Genomic DNA, 17356 nt, shown 5'->3' on the forward strand with positions numbered 1-17356 from the left:
TTGAATCTGTTGGCACTATGTTCAAGCTTCTGTGTCTCCTGCCTGACTGAAGAGGTTGGAAGAGAGCATTACCAGGGTGGGAGGGGTCTTTGATGATGTTGGCTGCCTCTCTGTGGCAAAAGAAGAGTAGATGGAGTCAGTGGAGGGAAGGTTGGCTTCTGTGATGGTCTGGGCTGTGTTCGCAACTCGCTGTAGCCTCTGACAGTCCTGGCTGAGCCATTGCCATACCAGGCTGTTATGCACCTGGATTGTACGCTTGCAATGGTGCATCAGTAAAAGTTGGTGAATTGGAAAATGTTATCTTTCAAAATATAACTTGTTGAGATCAAACAAAGGGTCTGTTCCTGTGCTGGATTGAATTGTATTGAATAAAGAGCAGAGAAATGGGGAAGTCATTTTTACTCCTCCTCACCTGGTCATAATAGAAATTTGGGGATTTCATCCATGACCAAATCTAAAGAGAAATGAGAAAGTGAAATTGGGACATCAAATTGATTTGAATTGTTATTGCCACGTGTACCAAGGTACAGTGTAAAGTATTGTCTTACCCACTTTACAAGTAGATTGTACTGTAGAAGTGCATCAGGGTAACAGAACAGAGCGCAGGGTACAATGTTACAGCTGCTGAGACAATGCAGAGAGAGACCAACATCAACATTAAAGAGGTCCATTCAAAATTCTGATAAGAGCAGGGAAGAAATTGTTCTTGATTCCGTAGCTTGTACACAAACGTTTGTATCTTCTGCCTGATGAAAGAGGGTAGGAGAGAGTATAGCCAGGGTGGGAGTGGTTTTTGATTGTACTGGCTGCTTTCCCAAAGCAGCAGGAAGTGTAGATGGTGTCAGTGGAAGGAAGTTAGGTTCATAACTCTCAGATCTCAAAAACCAGTACTGGAAACCTTAAAACTTGAATGCAATCACTTTCTTCTTTTACAGCTCGCAAGAATTGGCATCGTTTTTCTGATGAAGTGGAAGAAGGGAATGCTTTGATTTATAACTATGTGCCAGTTTACACAGGGAACGTTTCTAGCTTCCAGCAAATTTATATAATCAACGGCACCCGCTTCAGTTAGATTTGGGCTCTGGCAAACCAAATGGAGAATTTTGTGTCTTTGTTTTAATTTTAGTGCTCAATGCATATGATTATTCAATCATTTAGAAATTAAAAATTAGCAGTTAAATATGGATTTGATCTGACAGGTAGATATTTGATCTGATATTCAAGCAATTCTGGTAATTATAGCTGTCGCTGCAAAGCTGGTTGCTCTGTAGCTGGTGACACTGTCAGGACAGACTTATTGGGTTTTTGAAACCCATTTGTTAGTGAGCCTTCCTGTCACTGGTTTAGTAATCCAGAACCCAGGCCACTGTTCTGGGGACCCAGGTACAAATCCCAGCCTGGCCAATGGTGAAATGTGAATTCAGTAAAAATCAGGAATAAAGAGAGCTGATTTAATGGCAACCGTGTTGCTGTTGATTATCATTTTAAAAAATTCTAGTTCACTAATGTCCTTTAGGGGGGGAAATCTGCCAACCTTAAACTTGACTCCAGACCCACAGCAATGTTATTGATTCTTAACTGCCCCATGGGCAATTAGGGATGGTCAATAAATGCTGCCTGGCCAGTGATGCCTTTGTCCTGTGAATGAACATGTAAAACAGAGATGTCTCTGATTAAACTTCAGAAAGGGGATTCACCATCTGTATGCCCTTGACTCATTGTGCCATTAGGGTGGACCTCGCTCGCATATTCTTTCAGTCTTGAAGTTTTTGTGAAATAAATTATTCAAATTCAGTAAGCAATATCTATCCCATTGTTCTTGACCTATTGATAAGGACAATAAGATGTTCCTTTCTTAATTGAATGAAATAAAGGCAGGAGAAACGTACATTTTATAGTATCTTTTGCATGCTCAATGTCCCAAAGTAGGTCACAGCTAATGCACTGTCTTCAAAATGTAGAGTGTGTCTATATTGTTTGTTTGTTTTTAAAAGTTGGCTAAACTTCAAGTCTCAAGTATTTCATTGTGGTGCAAGCCATGGATGAGTAAGCTTCTGTGTGCTTTCAGAATGAGATTGATTGATGGGCTTTTATTTTGTGAGTTTATGGTGAATAATTTGCAAAGACTGGAGGGGAACAGCGCACTTCCATGAGTCCATTCTTCTGTGATGCGATGTTTGCACTCCTGTGCTAGCTCCATGTTATAGAAAAATCACAGTTTGACAACTGCACTTAGTGTTGGCAATGTAATTGTGTTACAGCCAACACATGTTTTAAAAGTTTTCGCTCGAGAAACAGCATCCCCAATTTGTCAGTCGCATTATAGTGAATTTGCATTATAACAGAACGACCTGTATTACAACAGTGAAGTTTGCTAGAGACCTTTTTACCTTTCTGGTAGCATTCTCAGCCTTCTCCAGTGAGCCACCTAAAGTAAAGCGACTAATGCCAGACATCACTTTTCCCAAAGATAGTATGATTGATATTACAGTGTCTTTTTCAACCTAATAAGGAAAATTACTTTATAAAGTAATTATTTTTGTCCAAAGTAAATGTAATTACATTGTTGGCTATGAAAGAAATCAACAGCTTTGTAACAAATCTCAATAAAGTATTTTATAAACAGGTTGACACCTGTGAAATCTGTGCAATGGAATATGTACAAAGTATTCACTTTGTCTCGTCCTATTGAATTTTCTTTTAACTGTGGGGTCTGGCCTTTTGATTTTTGGTTCAATATATTTTTATTAATGTGCAGTGCACAGGTTTAGGAGGAGAGGGACTTATGCTTTTCAGAAGAATCACAATCATTGCAAGTTATTCTTTGATGAAAGGCAGAATCAAGAATTGTTATGATGCAGATGGAGGCCCTATGGCCCATCATACTTGTGCTAACATTCACAATATATTTTTCAGGCAATGCTCAATGGATCTTGGAAACGTTACATATATATTTGTACACCCCAATCCAACATCGGCACCATGACATTCTTTCAGTCTTGAATTTTGTGAAATAAATTATTCAAATTCAGTAAGCAGTTTGTACAATATCTATCACATTGATTTTGACCTACTGACAAGAACGATCGTAAAATGTTCCTTTCTTTAATTGAATAAAAAAAAGGGGAGAAACATATGTTTTATAGCATCTTTCACATAGAGTCCGACATGCTCAATGCCCCAAAGTAGGTCACAGCTAATGCAGTGTTTTCAAGTGTAGAGTGTGTATGTGTATATATATCAAAAAATACACCTCATGCTAGTTGTAGACTGACTTAAAATTCTATCCATAAAAACTAATTTTAGAAATGAAAGTTTAGAAAAGAAGGAATACTTACAATTGGCATGTAATCCAATGTACAATTTAATCATTTTAAACAACACAAAATATTTACCATTCGTACTTTTTTTAAAACATGAAACCCAGGAGATTGGACTTACTCGTTAAGTAAATATTGTTTACACTATATTTCTATCAATAACACACTCAATACACCCGAATGTGCTTATTTATACAAGATTATTCTTAAAAAATTTACACAAAATGTGCTTTATTCATAAGATCAATGCAAGAAATTCAATATCTAAAGACTACCATCAGTGCACATGTAATTGCTGCATTAGTAATGCTACACACTTGTAATCAGTAGAAACATAGCAGCTTCAAAGACCTTTGAATTCCAGCCCATAACTGACCCCACTTTTCCGCCTGCTGTTCTAAAATCCATTGGTATAGATAATTGTAAAAAGAAGTTTGCCATTCAGTTGCAATGTTTGGTTTTGACGTAGCAGTGAAAGGAGATAACGGTAAAGGTTGGGCATCAGGCTCTGCCAGCAGAGGTTCAGAGAAGTGAGATTTTAGTTTGGGCACAGTGCACACTTGTGCCATCTGTATGTTGGGGAGGTCTGTGCCAGTGCTGACGGAAGACCAATGAATCTGAACAATGTCCTGCTGCACCAAGGCTGCAAAAACATCAAAAACTTATTTCTTTAACTGACGACAGTTTACTACTTCAGGCACATTGGTCTTCTCTGGGATTAACCTCCTATGCTTGGATATTATTTCAGATCCTTTCAGAATGCCTCAAGATTACATGTGCTAGCCGTCAGTGAGTGTGAGTTCCTTATGTAGACACAGGGCTGGATTTCAGAGAAGTTTAGGCAATCCTCATTATCTGGAGATTGGGGAAGATCTATTCATCACCTCTCCCATTGCCAAGAGATGGCTGGGATTACAGAAAGGGATGAAATCCTGGAATTGCTGGATTGATATCAGTCATGGACAGGGATCTCAGGCTCTCTGATCTTGAGCAATGTCAGGAATGGGGTACCTCAGGAGTTGCTAGCCTACTTTGTTAGTGATGTGCTTCCAGGTACATTAGGAAAAAAAACTTCTCTGGCGAAAGCAGTTCCAGAAAAATATGTCTGGATTAAACTGTTGGATACCTTTGTTGTCTCTGCAAAATTTAGGCACTGATCAATATTAGGAAATTCAGTTCATCTGAATTCTATATTCTGAATAAAATGCACCATCATTTTGGAATTTTGTATACAATAAAAGATGTATCACTGGTTCAGGGTTTGATTCCTTAAAATGATGAACTCATGGTTTAAATAATCTTTGTAAATGTTTTCCTTTTCCTGAATTAGTCCCTGTCTCCCATTCTTCATAAATCAGACTAGACAATATTGTTTATATAAGTGGCATTTATTTAATACACACCCTGTTACATAAGCAGAGAAACTCGTCCTTGTACATTTATTGTTCATTTGCTAATTTCACCAAAAGTAGTTTCTAGATTGTAATATCCACATTATTCCTAGAACATGAATGCCCTTTTCAAACTAATTCCTCGCCTAGCTATTCAGTTGCATTGTGTCATGTAAGACGATACCTAAGGAACATGGAACGATATGTTTGTACCTTACACATTAGGGATGAACTCCCCCAGTAAATCATAGCGTAGTCATCAAGGGCTTACTGGAGTGCTACTTGATGGGTTTATTGATTCCATGAGGGTTACATGCTGGTTTGACCTATTGTATCGCTAGTTAATAGCTGAAGCTTCTTACTGTTTTGATTCTGGCTTCTGCAAACAACTTGGTGTTAATGGTGTGAGATAATTTATTTTATTCTTTGGATGTGGAAGGGAACACAGTGTAGGAGAGTAGCCACACAGTGCATCTTTATTGGACATTTCTCATCCACCAACATCACTGAACAGCAGCACCTCAAGGTGCCAGTCTTTCACCAAGGGCAGCATCAGTGAGCTACAGCATCTGCTGTAGCCATGTCTCAGTCTTCCAAACATGGTATGGAAAGCAGTTCCTCCGACAGTTATGGTCACAGTGGTCGTTAATGTTTACACGAGGGATTGTTATGGCAGTTCAATGCAAAATGTGCAACCCACTGTTGTAACAGAGTTGCTTAATTTCATGCTCGGGGTAACATCTTGCATTCCCCAAATACAGGGAGCAGATTCATTTTCAGGAAATGCAGTTTCTTTGTTATCGCAGCCAGCAAATCATACAAGTTACAACCTATACTGTTGACAGCCATTACGATTCATCCATCCTGTACAAGTCTCGTGTACTGTTATTGTTTTCTCTACCTGGCTCCCAGTTCAAGCAAGTTACTGGACTTCAAGGGGTATTGGCTTCAGGCATGACTCATAGCTCCTGCCAGTAATGCACGCCCAGAAGTAATTGCAGACACAGCCTGATCAGGTGAGCTAAAGTACTGTGGGAAACTGAGTGGATTATCAGCATACAATCACAAAGCTTCCACATGCCTCAGGTATATTTCCTGATTCCTGGTCTTGGTTTAATCTACTGGAATACTGCATTAAAATGGAAGAGCACTGTTGACCACGCGTAACAGTTTCTGCCAGAGTTCCTAGAAAACAACCAATTTAAGCAAATTTCAAGGACCATCCCTCTCTGTCTTAATGCACCAACAATGTCAGTATCATGTTCTTGTAATCAACATCTGAATGTTTTTAAAGCAGAGGCAAAGCTCTCCCCTGACATAGACAAAGCAGGAGGCTGGAAGAACACAGCAAGCATCAGGAGGTGGAGATTAGATTAGATTAGATTAATTACAGTGTGGAAACAGGCCCTTCGGCCCAACAAGTCCACACCAACCCGCTGAAGCGCAACCCACCCAGACCCCATTCCCCTACGTTTACCCCTTCACCTAACACTACGGGTAATTTAGCGTGGCCAATTCACCTGACCTGCACATAGTTTGGACTGTGGGAGGAAACCGGAGCACCCGGAGGTCAACCCACGCAGATACTGGGAGAATGTGCAAACTCCACACAGTCAGTCGCCTGAGGCAGGAATTGAACCTGGGTCTCTGGCGCTGTGAGGCAGCAGTGCTAACCACCGTGCCGCCCACAAAATGTTGACGTTTCGGGTGTAACCGTTCTTCAGGACCGTGAATTTCCCCTGAGAGCCGTGCCTTGGATATGCAGGGAGTGTAGTGTTGGGGGAAGCCTTTCCTTGCTGCACCAAGGTGTGCAGACGCATGCAGCCCTGGTCTTGCATGCTTCTTTTTCAGGTGTATTCAAACATCTAGGCTTTGGAGTCAAGATGCTGCCTGTGAATGTGCCCCAAGTGAAGGCTATAAGGACAGTTTTCAATGGGCTGTGAAACAATGGGGAATGAAATAGACTGGATTTATCAATGTGGATATTACAATCGTGCTACATGCTCTACTGAACAAAAGAACATGAACAAGGTTTCCAACTACTTCAGTGAGAGGAACACAGCAATAATAAGAATAAAAGATTTCTTTTAATCATCTAACCTATAATCCATTGATTGGCCTAAAAGATGATGCCCATAAAATGTTTGCAACATTCACAAGACTACAAAATACTGGGGTGCTAACATCACCTTACAAATGTGTTAAGAATTAATTATCCATAAAAAAGGCATTTTTGTACAAGTTGAAAACTGACTCATTTAAATATGCTACAGAGAAACAGTTGCTACCATCAAATTCACTTTCAGCACAAGTCCAGTTTTATGGTTTTCTGTTTCACAGTGGATTTTATCTGAAACAAATCACTTGACTGTACTGAATTTATTGGTTGCTTCAGTATATGTGTTTTAACTGGATGCTCCATATTAGATAGTTATTGTACAGCATAGGACAAGAAACAGTCAGTAAGCAGAACCAAGTAACATTTCATAATTAACTTGGAAATGCCTAAAAATTAGTCCTTGACTTGAGTTTTGGTCAGAAGTGAATTATTTTGTGGGTGTACATGCCCACACCTGATAATGCTTTCTTTTGACTCGGAACTGTAGTTTAAATACATCTTCAGCAGGAGCCTAGTCATTCATGATCATTTATTGTCTGTCACTTACTTCGACCTGAAACAGATGAAAAATAATTCAGAATTAGCATTTTTTTTTTCAAAATAAACATTATTGTTTTCAGACTATGCGATTGGCACTTTAATAGCCTCTGTGTTTTCACCATAGAGAAGTTGAAAATAATTCTTTTATATGTTTATATAAAGTGTCTGACAATATATCAATGTAAACACAGAACATAGAACAATACAGCGCAGAACAGGCCCTTCGGCCCTCGATGTTGCACCAACCTGTGAACTATTCTCAGCTCGTCCCCCTACACTATCCCATCATCATCCACGTGCTTATCCAAGGATTGTTTAAATCTCCCTAATGTGGCTGAGTTAACTACATTAGCAGGTAGGGCATTCCACACCCTTACCACTCTCTGAGTAAAGAATCTGCTTCTGACATCTGTCTTAAATCTATCATCTCTCAATTTGTAGTTATGCCCCCTCATACAAACTGATGTAATCATCCTAGGACAAAGACTTTCACCGTTTACTCTATCTACTCTACTCTGATCATCTTGTATATCTCTATCAAATCTCCTCCTAGCCTCCTTCTCTCCAATGAAAACAGACCCAAGTCTCTCAGCCTTTCCTCATAAGACCTTGCCTCCAGACCAGACAACATCCTGGTAAATCTCCTCTGCACCTTTTCCAATGCTTCCACAACCTTCCTGTAATAGGGCAACCAGAACTGTACACGATATTCCAAGTGAGGCCACACTAGCGTTTTGTACAGTTGCAGCATGATATTACGGCTCCAGAACTCAATCCCTCTACCAGTAAAACCTAACACACCATATGCCTTCTTAACGGCACTATCAACCTGGGTGGCAACTTTCAGGGATCTATGTACATGGACTCCAAGATCCCTCTGCACATCTACTAATCTTTCCATTGACCCAGCACTCTGCTTTCCTGTTATTCTTCCCAAAGTGCATCACCTCACATTTAGATACATTGAACTCCATTTGCTACCTCTCAGCCCAATTCTGCAGTTTATCCAAGTTCCCCTGCAACCTGTGACATTGTTTCAAACTGTCCACTACTCCACCAACTTTAGTGTCATCTGCAAATTTACTAACCCATCCACCTATGCCTGCATCTAAGTCATTTATAAAAATGACAAACAGCAGTGGTCCCAAAACAGATCCTTGTGGCACACCACTAGTAACCGGACTCCAGGCTGAATATTTTCCATCAACCACCACTCGCTGCCTTCTTACAGAAAGCCAGTTTCTAATCCAAACTGCTAGATCACCCTCAATCCTATGCCTTTGCATTTTCTCCAATAGCCTACCATGTGGAACTTTATCAAAGGCTTTACTGAAGACCAGGTACACTACGTCAACTGCCCTACCCTCATCTATATGCTTGATCACCTTCTCAAAAACTCTGAGGTTTGTGAGACACGACCTGCCCTTGACGAAACCATGTTGACTAAATATATGATTATAAATTCAAATCATTTAGTGAGTTAGTGCAATGCATGATTTAGTTCTGAGTTCATACTAAACAGAAATGTTACAGAATAAATGCTAGTGTGAGGAATGATTGCTTACATTATGACAGTGATTGGATTTTAAAAATATCAGTTCTTACTTCATTGGAAAGCAACCTTGAAGTATGTCTAGAGGCTAGAAAGGCAGTATAGAAATTAAAGTGAATGAGCTCAATGACACTATGTTGAATAAAGGAAATCAGCCAGGAATCCTTCTAACCTCCTTCAATTACTACACAATGGCTGCTGCTGGAACATGCACATGTATTGATATCAGTTTGAAAAGCAATCCCGTTGACTGTGATGGTTCAATACTTTGCTGACTCTCAATGCCTGTATTATGACATCAAGAATGACCCCATGAGCAAAGTACTGGAAAACTGCCAATGTTCCTGTAATAATATCCTCAGAAGAGTCAGTACTTCTGCAGAGTCTGGGAGACAATTGATCATTGAGTTTTATTTTGCTTTTTCATCTCCTTCAGATAAGAGGGTGATGCTGTCCAGGCTGATGTAAGGTCACTGTAATCCCTCTGTTTCATATCAGAGGCACATTGAGCAGGGTGCATGTTGGTTTTGCGTCAGGCAATTGCTGAAAAAAACCCATCACTTTTTGTTGAACATTTTCATCTTACTTTCACCAGGGCAATTTGCAAGAAACACCAAAAATACCAACTCATTAACGGGCCTAAAACTGTCATATTTCATCCTGAAATTTGCTCAGCCGCCTTCAGATTTTCACAAAGGGTAAGGTAGTTCAAAAGGTTTGAGTGACAGTGAGGCCAGCTATTCAATGCTGCTGTTTTGGTCAGCATGGACCAGTTTGGGCCAAAAGGCCAGTCTCCCTGCTGTAGGACTCTGTGACTCTGTAATTAACTGGTGCATTCTCCAAGGCAATAATTCTACAAATTGGAGTCCACCTGCTAACCAGTCATCACTATCCATTCATTCCGTAATATATATATATATTTCCTTTGTGAAAATGTGTCTTTTTAAAATCTCTACTCAAGTTCTGTATAAATGATTGTTTGTAAATTGACTCCATCAAGCTGGGATCCATAACCTTTGCCCCGGCTGAGGTTGTACTGAACTCGGCAGCAGGTGCTCAGTGCGGCTGCAATTTGGACGAGAGTTTCTTGAATGGGAAATGATCCCTACTGCTCCGACTTTCCCCACCATTTTAGATACGTAAATGATAGTTGATGCTGGACATGTTAGCACGATCCAGGCAGAATTGATAAAAGCTAGCAAATTAACATTAAGTTTGAAATATCAATGATCTACATTCAGAATGCTATTCATCCAAAAGGAAATAAAATGTTAACAGCCCAATGAGATGGGAAGAATGAAGAGTCTCACAGGATAAACATTCGTAAAATTCACTTGTAACAGCTGAAGCAAGTTCAGGAGTGATGCAGTGGCTGTGAAGATCTTTGGGACATTACGTAGAACTGAAAGCGGGTATATTAATGCAAATTCTTTCTGTCTATATGATATATTGAAATCTGGAGATAAGCACTAGATTTGATTCAACATCTGATCTGCCTACAATGTGTTTTCAATTAAATGTGCAAATGGTTATAATTAGCATCTAATGCTCATTGTCTGTGCTGCAGAATGAAATTCAGGACACTTTTTAAAATATCAGATCTATCATTTCTTAAGGTTGGGTAACTTTAAAAAAATGAACAATCAAAGCTTTTCAATTTTAAAAAAATTGGGACAGAGTATCTTTTATTAACATTGAAAAGGTACTTTCCCAATTCCCCAACGGAGGTAATTTTCCTAAACATTCTGTCTGGGATAATTTCCCAACCCCCAATTCTGAGCCCTCACTCTTCCATTCTCTCTTTATTCCTTTTCTTTCTTGAATCTGTTAAACCCTCTTTAGCTTCCTTCCTTCTCCAACACTGACTTCCCACTTCCACCTTGCTCTTCCCCTCATATTTTCATCCTCTCAAACCTACCTCTCAACCACCTCCCCCCCCCACCTCCTCTGCCTCACTCCGATTATCCACTCCCAAATTATAAACTGTAAAGTTTTAATACATTTCAAAGCAGGAAATGAAAGTTCATGTAAATCATGTCTCCTTTCAATGATGCAGAGGATCATTTAGACTGGATGGACAAAGTCAGAAGTCAGAACATCAGGTTATAGTTCAAGTTTATTTGACATCACAAACTTTCGGAGGGCTGGCCCTTCGTGAGGTGAAGTTACTTCTAACTTTATCCATTCAATGAATGTCACGAGTATCTGTGAATTACTGGCAGATGGTGCACTAAGCCAGTAGATGGCAGAACTGCATCAAAGGGCATTAAAGCAGCAGTAAAATAAAATCTATTTTTCGAAGCAGATTTAGAAAACACATAAATCAAACTTCTTAATTATTTGCTTCTACATGTATAGTCATTTACAATGTAATGACCGCTTTCTTCAGAAAATCGAAAATGATTTCCAGATTTTTTTCTGTAATATAAGAAATAAACTTACATTCTTTTCACATCTTTCATGACAATAGGACGTGGCAGAGACTCGAGCCATCTCGCTATACATCTGGGAGATGACGACCAGAATACTCCAGCCCCTAGGCATTATGGTAGCCCACAAACCTACCATCACACTGAAACAGCTGCTGATGAATCTAAAAAGACCCTGTACCAACAACCAGCAGAACGAACGTCATAAACAAAATACCCTGCAAGGACTGTAACAAACATTATATTGGACAGACGGTGAGAAAACTAGCCACCTGGATACATGAGCATCAACTAGCCACTAAAAGACATGACCAACTATCACTAGTATCCATACTCACAGAGGAAGAGGGACACCAGTTCGACTGGGACAATACATCCATCCATCCATCCTGGGACGGGTTAAACAAAGACATGCACAGGAATTACTAGAAGCCTGGAATTCAGGCTTCAGAACTCCATTAACAAACCCATCAATTTGGACCCCATTTACCAATTTCTCAGAAAAAGAACCAGAAGTCATATCAACAGAACAAGACATAAAAATAGCAAGTGGGACAGAACACCAGCCCTTCATCGGAGGCTCACTGATGATGCTGTTACCTCGCTGAGAACAAATCCACCAGCTCAGTGAGCAAACTTACAACTTGATTTTTTAATCTATCTATGCTGCCTTATGATTCTCATTGGCAGTTATTCAGAGTGTGGTGCTGGAGAAGCACAGTAGGTCAGGCAGCAGCCGAGGAGTAGGAGGATGGATGTTTTGGGCATAAGCCCTTCATTAGGAATCAAGCATCACACTCTCAACTCTGATCTCCAGCATCTGCAGTCCTCACTTTCTCCTAATTCTCTTTGGCCGTAAGGGACTGCCTGTCCCTGTTCATAATTGTCCAGAGAACATTAATTTTGCTTAAATTCAATAATTCCTTGAATTCTTCTGGTTCAAAGTAGTTCTTCCATTTGGCTTCTGTCACAGATTACTTAGCTACCCACTAAGGCCCTTGTATCGTACAACCTGTCACCTATTCAAAAGCAATGGCTATTACTTTCATTTACATATTAATGTTTGTATTAAGTTGCTCAATCCCGTTACACTAAAATATAAGAATAAGAAGATTATGCTGCAGCTGTATAAAAACTAATTAGGCACAAACTGAGTGCTGTTAGCAGTTCTGGCCACCTCCTGATTCCCCAAAGCCTTTCCACCATCTCCAAGGCACAAGGCAGCAGGGTGATGGAATACTCCCCACTTGCCCTGGATGGGTTCAGCTCCAACAACACTCAAGAAGCTCGACACCATCCAGGACAAAGCAGTCCCCCCTTGACTGGCACCACATCCACAAACATCCACTCCCTCCACCACCAACGCTCGGCAGCAGTGTGTACCATCTACAAGATGCACTGCAGAAATTCACCAAAGATTCTCAGACAGTGCCTTCCAAACCCCACGACCACTTCCATTTAGAAGGACAAGGGCAGCAGATATATGGGAACACCACCTCCTGCAAGTTCCCCTTGAAGCTGCTCACCATCCTGACTTGGAAATATATCACTGTTCCTGAGTCAAAATCCTGGAATTCCTTCTCTAAGAGCATTGTGGGTCAACCCACAGCACATGGACTGCAGTGGTTCTAGAAGGCAGTTCACCCCCACCTTCTCAAGGGACAACTAGGGATGGGCAATAAATGAGTTAGCCATTGAAAAATCATAATGAGTATTCCTGACTTTATTTTGACAAACATTCTGTGATAATCTACAGGCAACAGTGCTTTCCAGGCCTTGGGAAAAGCAACAGTTTAAGAAGGTCTCTTCTTACACATGGTTTTAGAATGACCATGTCATTCTACAAGATGAGATTCTTGTCAAACAACTCAGGTCTTTTTCAATATATAATTTCAGTTGCATCGTGCTGTAAACTTTTGCTATAAATTCTGTGTCTTAGTCATATACTCCACAACCACCTGATGAAGGAGCAACACTCTGAAAGCTAGTGCTTCCAATTAAACCTGTTGGACTATAACCTGGTGTTGTGTGATTTTTAATCTTCTTACACATGTCTGCAGTAAGAATACACACAAGTGTCAGGCCACTAAGTCAATGCCCTAATCCACAGGCTTGTTCCCAGTGTCATATTTAAGACTACCTATAGATCTGTCAGGCAGAATTCACAACCGTCATCTTTGAACAGTTTCCAGTCTATCAATCTGGTTAACTGTGGAGAGTAGCCCCTGGTAAACAAAGCCTATCCCATAAGTTTAAAAAGATTATCTATTCTAATTTAGTTTTTTTTAGGAGGAATCAGCATTGGAAAATGGAGCACAGACCATTCGGTCAGGTCAAGGCATGATTAGATACAGTGTAAAACTGTCGGTTATATATTACAACAACAGCTTCTACTGTGTCTATTGTACACCTACCATGCTGTGACTTCTGAGTAAGATTGCTAACTTAGTGTCAATTGGTGCTAGATTAATGGTGTGTTTTGAAAATGAATATTACAGACAATAGGATGATTACATATAAATAATAATCGAGCAGGAGAGAGGGTTTACTAAAGATAGCACTGACCCAGCAAAGGGAAAGAAAGTCAACTGAAACACTAACTCGCTGTTTGGGTTAAGCTGCTGATTGATTTGATCTCTATTTTCTAGTCTTATTCCAAGATTTAGTAATTGAGCTTCTATTTTTACTTCTGTTCTTCAATGTTGTTGAATCAAGATCCTTAGCCCAGTATGCTTGAAGCAGCTCACTATACTGCTGGGAAAAAATATATTTGATATTTTCATTTTGATATATTAGAAACAGGCCTGCAACATCCTTCAGTTTAGATGTTTAATCTATTTTAGATACAGTGAAAAGAATGAATTGTTACCTAAAGAAAGCCCTGATTATGTTGCACTATCGGTTATAATTCCACAACACCGCTGAAAGCAGAAGACCTTGGTCTTTTGAAAATGAATGATAAATGAATAATAACAGAGTAAAGTAGGTTCTTCTGCATAGTGTGACCTAATTCTTTTAGCATTTATTTTACAATAATTAATAACATGGCTGTTGAAAAATGAATAGTAAGATTTGCTATGAATTTAAATATCTGGGAGCACAAAAGAAAGCAAACCTCAACTCAGAAACTAGTTAGATGTTGGCTTACAAATAAACCAATTGCAACTCTAATCCTTTCATACAGTTGTTTTTCTTTGAGTGATGTGCTGTCTTTAGCCTTTAAAATAGAAGTGTTATCAATCTCAATCTCAATCAAACGTCATGTTGAGGTTGTACAGGGGGCTTCTTCCGGAATACTGTGTCCAGTTCTGGTCACCCTGTAAGAGGAAGGATATTATTGAGGCTGGAGAGGGTTCAGAAGAGATTTACCAGGATGTTGCCGGGAATGGAGGGGTTGAGTATAAAGAAAGGCTGGATAGGCTGGGATTCTTTCACTGGACCGTCAGAGGTTGAGGGGTGACCTTACAAAATCATGAGGGACACAGATAAGGGTGGGGGAATTTCAAGACAAGGGGGTACATTTTTAAGGTGGGAGGAGAAAATTTTAAAAAAGGTCATGAGTAGCAGCCTTTTTTCTTCCAAGCAGCATGGTGGCTCAGTGGTTAGCACTGCTGCCTCATAGCACCAGGGACCTGGGTTCGATTCCAGCCTCAGGCAACTGTGTGTGGTGTTTGCACGTTCTCCCCATGTCTGTGTGGATTTCCTTCTCATGCTCTGGTTTCCTCCCACAAGCTAAAGATGCGTAGAACAGGTGAGTTGGTCATGTGCAATTGCCCATAGTGTTCAGGGATGTCTAGGTTAGGTGCATTTGTCAGGGGTAATTGAATTGAATTGAATTTATTGTCACGTGTACGAATGCACAATGAAAAGCTTTGTCTTGTGAGCAGTACAGGCAGATCACAGAGTTAAGTTGCATAGGTAAGTAAATAATAGGGAAACATCGGCAAAAACAAAAACACAGGTACAGGAGAATGTTAAGAGCTTGTGAGTCCATTCAGTATTCTAATAACAGTAGGGTAGAAACCATTACAAAACCGGCTGGTGCATGTGTTCAAGTTTCTGTACCTTCTCCTCGATGGTAGAGGTTGTAGAAAAACATTGCCAGGGTGGGATGGATCTTTGAGAAGTATAGGATGGTGGGGTGGGTTGCTCTTCGGAGGGTCGGTGTGGACTTGTTGGGCCGAAGGGCCTGTTTCTATATTGTAGGGATCCTAAAACTCTTTCCTGGTTTCAGCGAGTGGTTTGTTTGTGGAATAAACTTCCAGGGGCAGTGGTGGATGTGGGTCCAGTTACAACGTTTTTTGGATAAGAACATGAATAAGGAATGTTTGGAGGGATTTGGGTCAAGCTCAAGCAGGTGGGATTAGTTTCGTCTGGGCTTATGATTGACATGTAAGAGTTGAACCAAAGTGTCCATTTCTGTGCCCTATTATTCTATGACTATTAATTCATTATCTATGGCGACATTCAAAGCAAACTCAACCTAAGTAGGCACTTTGAGGAGCACTGGATTAGTGGTGCTGGAAGAGCACAGCAGTTCAGGCAGCATCCAAGGAGCAGCTGCTCGTTGGATGCTGCCTGAACTGCTGTGCTCTTCCAGCACCACTAATCCAGAATCTGGTTTCCAGCATCTGCAGTCATTGTTTTTACCACTTTGAGGAGCACATTATTTGCAGCCAATGAATAAGTACAATATAACGTTATTTAGTCTCACGATTGATCGAGTCTTATACTTTATCAAAATGTATTTTGCTGCACATTTGAATGAATATAAATCCTGGCTCAAAACACTTACTTTAAATATATAATCAGCCTGGATCCCTCACTTATTTTTACCAATTGTTTTCCTTCCTATCATTTTGTTCGATGTGGTCATTCCTCTCTCTCTCTAATCTCCTTACAGTTTCAGTCCTTTGTACTTTGGAATTGTATGGAGAAACAAACAGAATATGAAAAGAATGTTACCTGTGTGGCCTGACTTCAGGCCCATTTCTCAAACATGGTGATATGCAAATCTCATTGGTTGTATAATCCTGTAAAATAAATTCTTCAGAGATATTCAGCTGAGTTCAGTAAGCCCAGGCCTAAACTGCTCATTCTCACTTCATAAGTCAAACCCCTCACTTCTGGAATTATCAAATGAACCTCCTCAGAACTATTTCCAGTAACAACCAAATCCTATCCCAAATAAGGGAACCATAATTTGAGTGGGAGCAGCGGCCGAGGAAAAACGAACCTGGGAGACTACAGCTAAGGTGAGACAGTTTGTTTCAAAATTACTTACCTGTAGCGGGCAGCGGAAGTGAGGTTGGAGCGCATAGCTGGGCGGGAAGGTAAGTGATTAGTATTTGAGTGGGTGTGTTCTAGACCCCAGGTCCTACTCCCGTAGGGCCTCCCTCCCACCCTCCTCCTCTAACCTAACTTTAAAGTCCACAGGTTATTGACTCAGTGTTCTTGTTTTTGGAGACAGTGTACAGTCATGGCAGCGCAGGCGGTGGAATGTTCCTCCTGCAGGATGTTTGAGGTAGGGGTGACCACCGATACTCCTGCCGACTTCGTCTGCAGGAAATGCAGTCAGATCCTGATCCTCACAGAACGCGTTAGGGAACTGGAACTGGAGCTGGATGAACTGAGGATTATTCGAGAGGCTGAGAGGGTGATCGATAGAAGCTACAGGGACATAGTTACGCCGGAGAACAGAGGTAGCTGGGTAACAGTTAGAGGTGGGAAGGGGAAGAAACAGGCAGTGCAGGGTTCCCCTGTGGTCGTTCCCCTAAAAAATAAGTATGCAGCTTTGGAAACTGTTGGGGGGGACAGCCTTGCAGGTGTAAGCTGCAGTGAAGGGGTCTGTGGCTCTGAGACTCAGAAGGGAAAGGGGGAGAAGAGGAGAGCGCTAGTTATAGGGGACTCTCTAGTTAGAGGGACGGACAGGCGGTTCTGTGGACATGGGCGAGACTCTCGGATGGTTTGTTGCCTCCCGGGTGCTAGGGTCCGAGACGTCTCGG

General features: G+C 40.7%; 2 protein-coding genes across 7 annotated transcripts in view; one reads left to right on the forward strand and one right to left on the reverse strand.

Moving 5' to 3' along the window:
* The window catches only part of LOC140477508 (gamma-glutamyl hydrolase-like), a 51537-nt gene extending 38212 nt beyond the window's left edge, over window positions 1-13325 (forward strand). Inside the window, exon 9 of one of the 2 annotated variants that reach the window (XM_072571549.1) lies at window positions 11393-13325. In XM_072571549.1, the coding sequence (XP_072427650.1) occupies window positions 11393-11559 (167 nt within the window). In that variant the 3' untranslated portion in view covers window positions 11560-13325. Of the gene's footprint in view, window positions 1-935; window positions 2647-11392 lie in introns of those variants that run through there. The other variant, XM_072571550.1, reaches the window with a different exon arrangement.
* LOC140477509 (sodium/potassium-transporting ATPase subunit beta-1-interacting protein 3-like) overlaps window positions 4690-17356 on the reverse strand; it is a 451646-nt gene continuing 438979 nt past the window's right edge. For all 5 annotated transcript variants that reach the window (XM_072571555.1, XM_072571551.1, XM_072571552.1 and 2 more), the window contains one exon: window positions 4690-7383. In XM_072571555.1, coding sequence (XP_072427656.1) covers window positions 7360-7383 — 24 coding nt within the window. In that variant the 3' untranslated portion in view covers window positions 4690-7359. The remainder of the gene's footprint in view (window positions 7384-17356) is intronic.

Source organism: Chiloscyllium punctatum, chromosome 5 (assembly GCF_047496795.1).
Source record: "Chiloscyllium punctatum isolate Juve2018m chromosome 5, sChiPun1.3, whole genome shotgun sequence".
In the NCBI taxonomy this organism is placed as follows: Eukaryota; Metazoa; Chordata; class Chondrichthyes; order Orectolobiformes; family Hemiscylliidae; genus Chiloscyllium; species Chiloscyllium punctatum.